We start from the raw sequence: 15,337 nt of genomic DNA, 5'->3' as shown, positions 1-15,337 counted from the left end.
GGAACTGTAAGGAAATCCTAAACTTCCATCAACAGATTTACAGAAGTTTATTGTTAGTAGTAATAGTTCTATTATTTTGAAATTAATTTATTATATTGTAGGATAAAGCAACTAACATATATAAATGCTATTAAAATCTGGAATTTACAATGTAAAAATTTACATTTATACAAATATAAAGTAAAAGAAGTCAAGAAAAAGCTCTGTAGTGTTAAATTATACTCCAATAAACATGTAAAAAAAAAATCCTCTGAACAACTATTTTAATCCTCTATTTTACTTTGAGGAAGATATGAAATTATTTTTTAGGATGTCTCAAATAGAGGGAAAAAAAGAAACCCTGATAAAGATTGAAGATGTATCTAAAACTACTGTCTCCATCAACAAAATCCATGTAAATACCTAAAATTCAGTGGAATAGCCAGTACATACCTAATTCACAGCCTGGAACTTCTGAATAGATCTGACCAATATATTTTTTTAAAAAACCTTCAAAACTATGTCAAGAAATCCTGTTAATGTCTTGAAAATCAGAGTCCTGCTGTCAAGTCTCTTAAGCTATCCCTTATCTCTTTCCACTCAGCCTAGTGTCAAATATAGATGAGAGAAACATAGTCATTGCTACTAGCCTAAGCACATGTACTTTCTCTTCACAAATGGTATGTAATTATTTTGAGCTTAAAATAAATGAATAACAATATTATTTAAAAAATTTAAAAAAAAATCTGAATTGGAAATACTAATATGAACTAATGATTTCTTTTTAAAAAATTTTTAATTCTATTCCTTGCCCTCAAAGAGCCTAGAAGCAATGACACCCAAGAAACAATCAGTACGTATACCCAGTGTCAGTGGAAGAAATTAGGGCTCCCTGAAGAAAATAATTGATTTCAGGCCCAGGGCAGAGCAAGTATAAAGTAAGGTGGGGACATTTATGCCAGGATGGAAACACTCAAAGACTAATGGAGTCCTGTCAAAAAGACACAGCAGGAAGCAGCTTACAAGGGCTATCACAGGCCAAATTTGGTACAATTTGAAAATCAAAATTAACAACTGAAATTGACTAACACTTTGAATAACTAAAAATCCATGGGTCTACAGAGACTCATAATAAAAGAGACCAAGAGAGAGAAGGAAAGCTCTTCTCCAAAGAAGAAAGTCAGCTAATAAAGATTAATAATATAATTAGAAAATCACTGTTTTGTGATACACAATATAGTTATACTGTCCAGCAGGATTATCAGTGGATGCTAAACCATTATATTAGTTAATTGCCCTGCAGGTTACTTACTACTTGCAAAGGGGAAAATGTACCTTTATAATTGAGAGATGTGGCAAGTAGCAAAATTAGCATTACTGAGAGTAGGACAATCTACATTCTGTGCCTCCTAATGTGATGCAATATGATGTATACAAACATCACCTATGAATCTCTGCCAAAACTGCTTAACCTGAATCTAATCAAGCCTCTGAACCTAACTTGTGGTTTATAGGAACTACATAGAAAGGGATGAAGGAACAGGTTAAATAACCTTGAAAAAACAGTAAGACAAATTTAAAATGTGGAATATTCTACAATAGGCCTGAATGCTTCAACAAATCAATGACATGAAGATAAAGGGTAGTAATTATTCCAGATTAAAAGTGATATAACAATCGAAAGCAACACATAAGCCTTGATCAGTTTATGTTCTGTTTTGGTTTTTTACATCTTTATTGGAACATAATTGCTTCACAATGGTGTGTTAGTTTCTGTTGTACAACAAAGTAAATCAGCTATATGTACCCATATATCCCCATATCTCCTCCCTCTTGCATCTCCCTCCCACCCTCCCTATCCCACCCCTCTAGGTAGTCACAAGGCACCGAGCTGATCTCCCTGGGCTATGCGGCTGCTTCCCACTAGCTATCTATTTTACATTTGGTAGTGTATATATGTCAAGTTTATGTTTTTTATATATTTTTAAATAAATTTATTTATTTATTTTGGCTGCATTGGGTCTTTGTTGCTGTGCACAGGCTTTCTCTAGTTGCGGCGTGTGGGCTTTCTCTAGTTGCGGCGAGTGGCGGCTACTTTTTGTTGCAGTGAGCGGGCTTCTCAATGCTATGGCTTCTCTTGTTGCGGAGCACGGGCTCTAGGCGCGCGGGCTTCAGTAATTGTGGCACGCAGGCTCAGTAGTTATGGCTCGCAGGCTCTAGAGTGCAGACTCAGTAGTTGTGGCGCACGGGCTTAGTTACTCTGCAGCGTGTGGGATCTTACTGGACCAGGGCTCAAACCCGTGTCCCCTGCATTGGCGGGTGGATTCTTAACCACTGCGCCACCAGGGAAGTCCAAGTTTACGTTTTTTAAAAAAGCAGCTATGAAATACATTCTTAGGACAACTGGGGAATTTAAATATGAACTGAATATTAGCTGATATGAAATTCTTGTAAATCTTCTTAGATGTGATAACAATACTGTGACTATTAGGAGAATATTCGTATTCTTAGGAGATGCATGCTTAAGTATTAAAGGACAAAATATCATGATATCAGTGGTTCAGGCAAAAAAAAAAAAAAAAAAAAGCATGAATATATAGAGGACTTCCCTGGTGGTGCAGTGGTTAAGAATCCGCCTGCTGACACAGGGGCACGTGTTTGAGCCCTGGCCCAGGAGGATCCCACATGCCACGGAGCAACTAAGCCTGTGCGCCACAACTACTGAGCCTACACTCTAGAGCCTGTGAGCCTGTGAGCCTACACTCTAGAGCCACAACTACTGAGCCCGCATGCCTGGAGCCCATGTTCCGCAACAAGAGAAGCCACTGCAATGAGGAGCCCACGCACAGCAATGAGAAGCAGTCCCCGCTCGCCGCAGCTAAAGAAAGACTGCACGTAGCAACGAAGACCCAACGCAGCCAAAAATCAATCAATTAATTAATTAATTTAAAAATATATATATATATAGAGAGAGAGAGAGAGATAAAGCAAATATGGCAAATGGTGACATTTGTTGAATCTGAGAGTTATCTGTTTCACTCTTTCAACTTTTCTCTATATTTGAAAAACTTCACAAAGAAGTTTTCAAAAAAGAGTCTCATGACAAAGACATTATGCTATCTATAGTTTAATTTTTACCTTGGTAAATTATAAAGCAGAGCCAAAGGAAATTTCCTCCAAACAAGAATATGACAGCCCACATCACCTATTCTATAACTTCATTTAAAAACAAAACAAAAAACAAACCTCTGCCCCAAAAAGATACTATGAGCTGAAGGGATACTCAGAAAGGGAGCCAGAAGCAGACAGGTTTAAATGAAAATCTGAGGGTCCAAGGTATTTTACAGTTCATAGGACTTCCCAGATAAAATGGGAATTGGCCTCAACTATATATATGTCATAATTCCCTAGGAAAAGATGTGGTGACTCCTATTGAAAAGAGAGAAAACCAGACTAGGTCAGATGGACTGATAACAGTAGAGGATAGAACTATAAATAGTTAGGAATAATTTTAGAGAAAAAAAATTCAAAGAACACAGAATGAGGCAACATAGAATCTGAGGATTAGGAGGTAAACCGTCCACCCAAGGAAACCTGAGAACAAGAAAAAGACAACAAAGGGACTTCCCTGGTGGTCCAGTGGGTAAGACTCCACGCTCCCAATGCAGGGGGCCCAGGTTGGATCCCTGGTCAGGGAACTAGATCCTGCATGCATGCCGCAACTAAGAGTCCGCATGCTACAACTAAGAAGCCCACACACAACTAAGAAGCCCGCATGCCGCAACTAAAAGATCCCACACGCGGCAACGAAGATCCTGAGTGCCGTAACTAAGACCCGGCGCAGCCTAAGTAAATAAATGAATAATTTTTTTTTAATTTATTAAAATAAAAAGGAAGACAACAAAGCACAAGAAGAACAAATCTGGGGTAAAGTAGGACCTCAGAATAAGTATAGAGCACACAGAACAATCAACCATTTTTCATCCAGGAACAGCTCAGGGAAGAACCTACTCAGCCAAAGTGGTGAAGCAGATGCCCACAAGGACAATGGTTCTGACTCAAATCCAAAGAGAAAAGTCCTGAGACTAAAATAAATCTCAAAAAAAAAAAAAAAAAAGACATTCTTTGTCTCCTTTAGAGATAAACAGAGGCTCAAAGAGTGCTCACACTAGCCTGGAAACAAAGGTAAATAGCAAATAAGAATCAAAACCCCAAGGATGAGGAGCTAAAAGAGGGATCTATGGAAGAGAAAGGAAGAGTAAAAATAGAGAATGTCTGAAAGAATCTAATAATTAGAACTTGTACCAAGCCAAATTACATCTAGGAGACTGTACTCATGTTTTATCTCTAAGGTTTGTACAATCTGTATTCTCAAGATCCTCCACAGTGATATGTTATCTGACATAGTAAAAGGGACTTTGCTGGTGTGATTAATTTAAAGACCTTGCAATGGGGAGAGTATCCTAGGCTATCCAGGCAGGTCCACTATAATCACATGGGTCCTTAGAAGCAGAGAACCTTTCCCAGCTGTGGTTAGAAGGAAACATCACTATGGAAGAAGGATCAGAAAGACACAACATTGCTAGCCTTGAAGATGGAGGTAGGAGACTAGGATCCAAGGGGACTATGATCCAAGGACTATGATCCAACTTCTAGATCAACCTCTAGAAGTTGGAAAAGGCAAGTAAACGGATTTTCCCCTAGAACATCCAGAAAGGATTGCATCCCTGCCAACACCTTAATTTTAGCCCAGTGAGACTCATGTCAGACTTCTGACCTACAGAACTGTAAGATAACAAATTTGTGTTGTTTTAAGTCACTTTAAAAAAATCCTTCACAGTGAAGTACAACTTCATTGCATATTTGAATTGTACTGGACAATGAGCAAGAGAGAATGGGCTCTACAGGTAAAGAGATCAGAAGGTGGAAAAGTTAGAAACCATGAGATTCAATGAGATCTCTGAGAACCCACCTCTCTTTCAACTTGTGAGTGGTGGGCTATGAAAAGTTAATCTCATATCAGTGGTAACAAGAGAACGCAACAGAAGGAGAGTTCTATTAGGAACTGCACCTAGAAATTCCCCATCTTGATTCACAACTACTGTCAGTTAATTGCACTCTCCGTACACACAACTCCTCTCAACTTATTCCTATAAATCCATGCTTTGGAACTAGCTCTTCCCCTAAATGAGAAGTATATAAAGAACTGGTTTGAAAGATCTTTGTTCATCATTAAAAACCATTCTTTCTCCTGTTGTCCTATGTCTACTGCTCTAATTCACTTACCTAGATCTTGACTTCTAATTGACCATAATCTTTGACTTCGGCACCTAAGCCCTGACCCTTTGTTTTACAGCCTACTAAATCAAAGATTCTGATCTGTCATTTCTAAACTCTGGACTTTGGATCACTTGCCATCCTGTAGTGGGTAAATCCTACGGTGGCCTCCATGTTCACATTCTGCATAATTCCCTCTTCCTGAGTGTGAATGGACTTGTGACTTGTTTCTAACCAACAGAATATTGGTGACTGAATGTTGCTCCTGTGATGATCAGGTTATATAATATGCTAAAGTGATGGGATGGCATAACTGTGATTAAATTATGATACATACATTTATAATACATTATATATATAAAATATGTATTATATATAAGATATATATAAAATATATCTTCATCTGAATCTTGTTAGCACATACTAGAGAGACTCTCCTGTTGGCCTTGCAGAATCAAGCTACTATAAAGTAAGAAGAGAGACAAATTGAAGGAAAAACTATGTTAAACAAAAAGGAACCAAAACTAGCCAGAGCAACTAGGCAAGAAAAAGAAATAAAAGAGAGCCAAATTGGAAAGTAGTAACATTATCTCTGTTCATAGATGATATGATCTTATATGTAGAAAACTCTAAAGATTTCAAAGAAAAATTGTTAGAACTGATAAACAAATTCAGCAAAGTAGCAGGATACAAAGTCAACACACAAAAATCAGTTGTATTTCTATACACTAACAATGAACAATCCAAAAAGGAAATTAAGAAAACAATTACATTTACAATAGCATCAAAAAGAATAAAATACTTAGGAATTAACTTAACCAAGGAGATGAAAGATTTGTACAATGAAAACTACAAAACATTAACGAAAAAAATTAAAGTCAACATAAATAAATGGAAAGACATCCCCTGTTCATGGATTGGAAGACTTAACACTGTTAAAATGTCAATACTACCCAAAATAATCTACTGCAATCCCTATCAAAATCCCAACGACAGTTTTTGTAGAAATAGAAAAATCGGGACATCCCTGGTGGCGCAATAGTTAAGAATCCGCCTGCCAATGCAGGGGACACAGGTTTGAGCCCTGGTCCCGGAAGATCCCACATGCTGTGGAGCAGCTAAGACCATGCACCAAAACTACTGAGCCTGCGCTCTAGAGCCTGCAAGCCACAACTATGGAGCCCACATGTCACAACTACTGAAGCCCGAGCACCTAGAGCCTGTGCTCCGCAACAAGAGAAGCCACCGCAATGAGAAGCCCACGCACTACAACCAAGAGTAGCCCCCGCTTGCTGCAACTAGAGAAAGCCCACGCACAGCAACAAAGACCCAACGCAGCCAAAAATAAATAAATATATAAATAAATTTATATATTAAAAAAAAAGGAAATAGAAAAATCCATCCTAAAATTCATATGAAATCTCAAGGGACCCCCCAATAGCTAAAACAATCTTGAAAAAGAACAATGCTAGAGGACTCACATTTCCTTATTTCAAAACTTACTACAAAGCTACAGTAATCAAAACAGTATGGTACTGGCATAAAGATAAACATATAGACCAACTGAATAGAATAGAGTCCAGAGATAAACCCTCAAATATACGAATTTTCAACAAGAGTGGCAAAACTATTCAATGGGGAAAGGACAGTTTTTTCAACAAATGATGTTGGTAAAACTGGATATCCACATGCAAAAGGATGAAGTTGGACCACTACCTAATACCATATACAAAAATTACCCAGAATAGATAAATGTAAGATGTAAAACAATAAAACTCTTAAAAGAAAGTAAAGGGCAAAGCCTTCACAGCATTGGATTTGGCAATGATTTCTTGCATATGACACCAAAAGCACAAGCAACAAAAGAAAAAAATAGACAAATGGGACTTCATAAAAATTTTTAAATTTTGTGCAGCAAGACACTATCAACAGAGTAAAAGGCAATCCACAGAATGGGAGGAAATACTTGCACATCATAAATCTGATAAGGGATTAATATCTAGAATATATAAAGAACACCTGCAACTCAATAACAAAAAAGCAAACAACCCAATTCAAACATGGGTGGGAATTCCCTGCTGGTCCAGTGGTTAGGACTTGGTGCTTTCACTGCTGTGGCCTGGGTTCAATCCCTGGTCAGGGAACTAAGATCCCACAAGCCGCATGGTGCAGCCAAAAAAAAAAAAAAAAAAATGGGCAAAGGACTTGAATAGACATTTCTCCAAAGAAGATACGCAGATAAGCAACAAGCACATGAAAAGATGTTCAACATCACATCACTAATCATTAGGAAAATGCAAATTGAAACTACAATGAGTTACCACCTCACAACCATTAACACAGCTATAATCAAAAAAATTCCCAAAACAAAGTAACAAGTGTTGGTGAGGATGCAAAGTAATGGGAACCCTTGTGCCTTGTTGGTGAGACGGTAAAATGTAAGCATTATAGCAACTATGGAAAACAGTATGGCAGTTCTGTTAGAATTACCATATGATCCAGCAATTCCACTTCTGGGTATAGAGTCATACCTCAGGATCCAAGGTTACTGGTTCCAGGATTTCCCCATGGATACCAAAATCCACAGATACTCAAGTCCCTTATATAAAATGGCACAGTATCTGCATATAACCTATACACATCTTCCTGTATACTTTAAATCATCTGTAGATTACTTATAATACCTAATACAATGTAAATGCTATGTAAATAGTTGTAAATACAATGTAAGTGATATATAAATAGTTGCTGGTGTGCAGCAAATTCAAGTTTTGCTTTTTGGAACTTTCTAGAATTTTTTTTCCAAATATTTTTAATCTGCCATTGGTTGAATCTGTGGATGGGGAACCCACAGATACAGAGAGCCAACTATATACCCAAAAGAATTAAAAACAGAGTCTAGAAGACATATTGTATGTCCATGTTCAGAGAAGCATTATTCACAAGCACTAAATGTGGAGGCAACCCAAGTGTCCTCAACAGATGAATGGATAAGCAAAATGTGGTATATACAGTGAATGAAATGTCAGCCTTAAAAAGGAAGGAAATCCTGACAAATGCTACAACATAGATGAACCTTGAAGACATTATGCTAAAGGAAATAAGCCAATCACTAAAATTGATTGATTCCACTTTTATGACATACTTAAAGTGGTCAAAATCGTACAGACAGAAAGTAGAATGGTGGTTGCCAGGGCCAAGGGGGAGGGATGAATGGGGAGTTATGTTTAATGGGTATAGCGTTTCAGTTTTGCAAGATGAAAAGAGTTCTGGCGATGGATGGTGGTGATGGTTTACATAATAATATGAATGTAATTAATGCCACTGGCCTGTACACATATAGTAAATGTTGTCATATGTATTTTACCACATTTTTCTTTTTTTTAATTGAAGAAAGACAAAAAAAGAACCAGAACTGAGTGGTCTTAAAAATTCTCAGCCTTGGGCTTCCCTGGTGGCGCAGTGGTTGAGAGTCTGCCTGCCGATGCAGGGGACATGGGTTCGTGCCCTGGTACGGGAAGATCCCACATGCCGCGGAGCGGCTAGGCCCGTGAGCCATGGCTGCTGAGCCTACGTGTCCGGAGCCTGTGCTCTGCAACGGGAGAGGCCACAACAGTGAAAGGCCCACATACCGCAAAAAAAAAAAAAAAAAAAACATTCTCAGCCTTTCCAGATGGCAAAAGATGCTAAAATTAAGAAATTCACCATCAGGAAAGTATACTCTAAAGAAAAGGCCAAGGATGTGACTATGCAACTTTTTGCTAAAAATCTTAGAAACATTAAAAGGTCAGAATATTCAGTTACACAAAGGGCCCTTTCAAAAAGTAAAAGGTATGCCTACCAGATACTCTCAATCCAACCAGAGGGCCTCCAGGAAGCTTAAAGGTATTGTCCCTCAGCCTTCTCAGCAAGAGTCCAAGAAAGAGATGGGTTTATCTTTAAATTTATCTTCTGAGTGAATCCCACTAAAATCCACAGAGACCCACTAAATTATTGAGAAAATCATGTTGACAGACACACTGCTAGTTTGCATTTAAAAGGACAATAAATACAAGATGAAAGGAGGCTGTCAAAATTCTACTGGCTGGAAGCAGACAGGATAAAAGTACTCTGCTTCCAACATCTGCTGTCTTTCATGAAAAAGGAAGGATGACTCGGGCATGGAGCCAATTGCCCAGGGGGCAGAGCCCTACTCAGCTTCTAGGTACCTCCATATTCTTCCCCACCTTAGTTGTTCCCTCTGAGTTTTACCACTGTCCGATCTGGTTTCCAGTTCCAGTCAGGGCCTTTCTTATCTAGTCATCTTAATAGCCCTCTCAGGATCCCACCGTGTTCCATCCTCCTTGTCCAAATCCCATTCATTACCTACCTTAAAAAGTTTCTGAGAGTGTTTAATCATAAAAGTCATCCCATTGTTTAACTTTGTGATATTCTCTTGAAGGTCATTTGCAGTGACCTATTCAGAGCAAAAGAAACCAAAAAAGGGAGATGAAAAGCTGGGAGGTAGAAGGCAGATACTCCCATTTACTTATCAGTAAGCTAATTCTTTCAAACATACGATAGTTTCTATCTCCAAGAAAGCTGACTCTAATACAACATTTAATTCTGGAAAGGTTTTTTGGTTCAGCAGGTTTCCACTAGAGATGATATAATCTAGGAAGAACCATGTGTCCCTGAAGTGATCAGGAAATCCTTGAGAACCAATCTTCATTTCCTAATTCTGCCTGATAATCAGACATACATGCAGAGTTACTAAAGAAGATCTACCCTGGGAAAAGGGGAAAGAAGAATAGAATCTGTAACAATCACCAAGGACATTGCTCTCTAGAGAAACTACAGTTTCTCCAAAGACGAAAGAGAACTGTCACTACTAATTGATACCAGAGGTGACATCTGTTTCTTAAAAACACAGTCACATGGTCACTGATTACCTTCTCTTGTTTCCTCTGCCTTTTTTTTAAGCACTTCAGCATATCTACTATACCAAAGCCCGCATCCTCAACATGTATCTTTGTTACTTAATGTTTGCTTATACTAAGACCTCTTTCACAGGCTTCTCTTTACAGTCAATGCTTCTCTTTACAGTCACAGATCACTTACTCCTTTTCAGTCTCAGTGAGCTCGTTCTAAACTTCTTTCACTACGAGGCTTTATCTCCTTAACATGGACAAATGTTGGTGTGTCTTTTTCTTCTCACACACCTCCCCTTCATCAACCTTTCTCTGGGCAGAAGCTCTTCCTGGCCCAGAGCTTTATATTATTTTTTCACTAGTTGCTTGTTAGGTAAAACATCTTACACAACCTCTCTCCTTTACCTTCCTTTTCTCATTTCCTATAATCCCCAAAATCTTTTATAAGTCACTATATCCCATCTATTTCTATTATCTTCCCAACAATCCTGTCAAGTAAGTGGAAAAGGTGCTATTATGCCCAGCTTACAGAGGAGGAGCCTACGCATAGAAAGAGGAAAGGACACAGTTAACAGGGGTTTGCAGCTTCCAACCCAGTTATCCTGACTCTAATTCCATCATACAGTAAAACCTATTTTATGAATGGACAGGAATATGAAGCTACGTGCTTCCAGGCCAAGAATTAGTTCAAAAGCCTTTAGATAATGCACTTCTCGTGTAAGTCACTAAGAAGGGCATGGTCTCAGTAATAAGAAGCATATTCAGCTTTATTTAAGGAGAGTACATCTATAGGATATAGAAAAGCTACAACAAGGCAGGATTGCTCTCTGTGTCATCTTATCTAAAAGCTCAGTGACACTATCCTGTAAGATCATACAGCTCTATTCTAAATTTATACCATTCAATCTTCAGAAATCAATTTGATTTCCCAAGAAGGCTTTCATGTTAAGAAAGAATTTACATTGACCAGCCAAAATCAGTATTCTAGTTTATTTAGTAGCTATATTTTCCTCTAAGAATTTCCACTAATAAATTGCTAATCAGGTTTGTCAAGAGATTGACTTATAATTTATAAGCAAGATTAACAGGAATTGGCCCCCTCAGGTTTAATAACTCTTAAATGAACTAATAAAGGAAGTTCCTAGCCTTGTAAAGCTGAAGACTAGACCTTGGGCCCTTGATAACCTCACCAAGGTACAGCCATAGGACGAGGGCCAGCCCAAGAAAACCAAGCAGTCTTTCCTTTTTCCCTCAACACTTACATTTTTTGGCCACAAGACATGGGGCGCAAACATAAGGGCAAGGTTATAGGCAGACATCTTATTCTTGTCTTGTTTCTTTGCTGTCTGGTACAGGAGATCAAGCAATAACTTCAGCAAGTTACGATTGGGTGGAGGGAGAATGAGGAATAGCAACTGAAGAGCCTCAATTTGCCGCTCTTTATCTGGTACATTGGTCTTGTTTCCTTTATCATCAAACTGCATCAAATCTTGAGGACAAAAGAGGTGATTGCAAAGGAGGGAGAAAATACAAGCAAGAAAAAAAATCAATGCTCCTACTATTTATTATAATCAAAGAAAGAAAAAAAAAGAATCAAGCATAAATAGAGATTATAGCAAAATATAATAACAAAATAATGTCAATACAACTCAACAATTAAAAGAGAAAAACCCCATCAAAAATGGGCAAAAGACTTAAATAAACATTCCAAAGAAGACATACAAGTGGCCAGTAAGCATTTGTATACTCAGTATCATTAGCTATCAGAGAAATGTAAATCAAAACCAAAATGAGATACTGCTTCATAACCAGAGGTGTGGCTATAGTCAAAAAGACTGACAATAACAAGTGTTGCCAAGAATGCTGAGAAAATTAAACTCTCCTACACTGCTGGTGGGAATGTAAAATGGTGTGATCACTTTGGAAAACTGTTTGGCAGTTCCTCAAAAAGTTAAACATAGAGTTACCATATGACTTAGCAATCCCATTCCTAGGTATATACTCAAGAGAAATGAAAACATGTCCACACATATCTTTAATAATGCCACCCCTTCACATTTCCTCACCAAGATATTTTACTGCTAAAAAAATATGAGAGTGAATTATGCCCTGATAACAGGATGATCCAGGCAGCTCCTTATGGAGTCAGAATCATTGTTTCTCCCCTAACAAGCTACACAGGTTATCAATAAAAACAGTCCCCTAGATAATCAGAATTTCAAAAGACACTGAAAACCATTTGGGTATAATTCATATAGACCTGAAAATGATAACAACGTGTTGTTGAAACTGTTTAACTTCAAAAATAATTCCAGGTGTAGGAAAGGCAGATAATATTTCTAGAAACTGTTCCCTGTTAATATGAAATTGAAAACAAAAATCCCTCCCAGTTATCAGCAAGGGTACCAAACGATACACCTGTGCCACACCTCAGTATGATATCAAAGAACAGTGAATCATGGGGTGGTGGAGGGGCGGTTTCAGATACTGCACTAAATAAACTCAACAGGAAAGCAAACAGAACAAGCATTCTTCATGTTAACCCTTATAAAAAGAACTTATCAATATTTCCCATATCTTTTTCAAATATCCAACAACTTTATTTCTCCCCCAAAATAACTGTAAAGTTATGTAACACTCTAGTAATATTTTCTCATTTGTATCATCTAAACTGTTCCTGAAAGTGCTAAAAAAAAATCTAATCTTATTAGATTTTAGAAATTCAAAACTCCGTTTTTATTTTAAGTAGTAAAAATTATTCAAAAGAAAAAAATTTATTTTCTTAAAATTAGAAGCAAGAGTAAAAGACTCAAGGGTAGAAAACTAAGTAAATATAGTATGGCTGTGGATGCTGTGTGCACTTAGAGCCTATTGCAGCATAACAGCTGTGCAATTTAAGAATGAATAACACAAGCACAAAGGAGAAAGAGGAAACTATTTATGAGCTGGAAATGGAACATTCTCCAAAACACAGTAAATGAAAAAAGCAAACCACAGAACCATGTGTATAACACCCTACCATTACATAAAAAGAAAGAAAAAGAATATATGTAGGTGTTTGTAAGTGTCTAAAATATCTCTGTAAGGATACATTAGAAATAAATAGCATTGGTTCCCTCTGGGAAGAAAAACTGAGTGCTGGGAACAGGGGTGGGAAAGAGGCTTTTCACTGTATACTCTTTGAACCTTTTGAATTTTAATTCATGTGAATGTATTGCCTATTTAGAAAACAAGTAAAATTATTTATAAGAAGCAAATTTCCAAGAGTAGAGATGATCTCAACTGAGGCATATTAATACTTAGCAAAAGCCTCAAACTAAGGCAAATATACAAAACTGTGACTACTGATTTGGGTAATTGATTTGGGTGTGTCAATCAATCCAGTGAAAAGCATACATAAATTAAGCAACTAAAATGTTCACAGCACAATGCTAGGATCCATCAGGAATACAAAAATAGGTAAAACCCAGACTTTATCTTCAAAGAAGTTTATTCCACAAAAAAAAATTTTGACCAAATCAACCATAACTAGCCAATGCTTATGAGTATTCAGAGAGCCCAGAAATATCATGAAGTCAAACAATATTAACAGAACCACTGCTGTGGGTTACAAACAACAGAATATTCCAGATGACTTTACTAAATTGAAAGAAATGTATTCACATCTCTTTCTCACCTCCTATACTCACCAGCAATTTTGAGGTGTGCATGAAAATGTTTATGTGTCAGCAGGGGCTCAGGTAACTCTCCTAGAAACATCTTCAGCAAGGTAGCAACATCATTTGAGTGAAACTCCCCTGATTCCAAGTCGATATCAGTTCCATTATTGAGAGCATCCCTTAAAATCTGCTGTCGGACACTATTCCCTGGTACTCTAAACAAACCCTCTACTCTCAAGTCTGTTCAGCATGGAAGAGAAACAGAGGACATGAAAAAGGAAATAAAAAGAGGAATTATGATTAAAATAAGTCATCTAAAAGACCACTTTATACTTGAAAGACCCTTTACAAAGAACTTGAAGGACGTTTTTGTCTTTCTTCCCAGATTAGTTTAGAACCTACTGGCCCCTGAGGAAACATATCTGAACATCCCTGAGCACCCAGAGATCTCCCAGACTGAGACGTGGTCCACCCAGGAGTCACTGAACCTCCTGAGGCACACCTGGAAACTGAATTTAACCTTTTTTTTTTTTAATTTTCTGTTGAAATATAGTTGATTTACAGTGTTGTGTTAGTTTTAGGTGTACAGCAAAGTAAGATAGATAGATAGAGATAGATAGATAGATAGATAGATAGATAGATATTCTTTTTTAGATTCTTTCCATTATAGGTTATTACAAGATATTGGGTATAGTTCCCTGTGCTATACAGTAGGTCCTTGTTGGTTATCTATTTTATATATAGTAGTGTGTATATTGTTAATCCCAAACTCCTAATTTATCCCTCCTCACTCCCTGACTTTAACCTTAATAGTCAGAATGGGCTTGAAAAATAAGTTGGAAGAAAGCCAAATCTCCCTGAAGGCCCCTTCCCGTGGGTCATCTCAGACTTTGCTGGAGGGGCCAAGTTCATCTGTGGGGGTTCATTGCTCCTGTAAAACAGTTTCCCAGCCTAAAATGAATCTAGAGTCTCTGTGCTGCCCCAGGAATTAAAACTCTAACCTATCAGATCACCTTTCAGTCTAAGAGATTCCCAGAAACTCAGGGTCATCCCAACTAAACGATTCTTCCCTCCCACCTATATTTTAAGCTAATCTAAGGGGATAAAAAAGATGAGACATATTGTTTTGGTTTGACCTGGAAGAAGCACGAGAGTTATGTTTTCAGCTTAGGTCCATATTTCTTTGTATAACCCCCTAATTCAGGGGTCCAAGTTCAAATGCCTACAACGCCAGGCTGGTAACAGTAAATGAATGAACAGGAACCCTAGCAAACTGAGGAGCACCTACCTGTGCTCCAGCTGACTGTGTCCAAGTGGCAACAGGGCCCAAGGATGCTAGACCTTCCTATTATTTCCTATTATCCAAAGAAGTTGAAAACCTGGACTGTTTCCATTTTAAAAGACTGATAACTTATTTTATTTTTAATTTAATCCTTTGCCAAACAAACAAAATATGAATATAGATGACTTAAACTTAAACTTAAACTTAAGTTTAAGTTTAAACTTAAACTC

General features: G+C 37.5%; 1 protein-coding gene across 1 annotated transcript in view; it reads right to left on the bottom strand.

Annotated features, from left to right (window-relative positions):
- ARHGAP19 (Rho GTPase activating protein 19) overlaps positions 1–15,337 on the bottom strand; it is a gene marked incomplete at its 3' end in the record, with an annotated part of 50,597 nt that overhangs the window by 12,224 nt on the left and 23,036 nt on the right. The window contains exons 4-6 of the mRNA XM_082855162.1: positions 13,856–14,065; positions 11,429–11,655; positions 9,626–9,712 (exon numbers count right to left, since the gene is read on the bottom strand). Coding sequence (XP_082711288.1) covers positions 9,626–9,712; positions 11,429–11,655; positions 13,856–14,065 — 524 coding nt within the window. The remainder of the gene's footprint in view (positions 1–9,625; positions 9,713–11,428; positions 11,656–13,855; positions 14,066–15,337) is intronic.

This window comes from Leucopleurus acutus, assembly GCF_964270905.1.
Source record: "Leucopleurus acutus genome assembly, chromosome: 14".
Classification (NCBI taxonomy): Eukaryota; Metazoa; Chordata; class Mammalia; order Artiodactyla; family Delphinidae; genus Leucopleurus; species Leucopleurus acutus.
The sequence above is the reverse complement of the archived record's forward strand: the minus strand, read 5'-3'. Positions and strand labels throughout refer to the sequence as shown.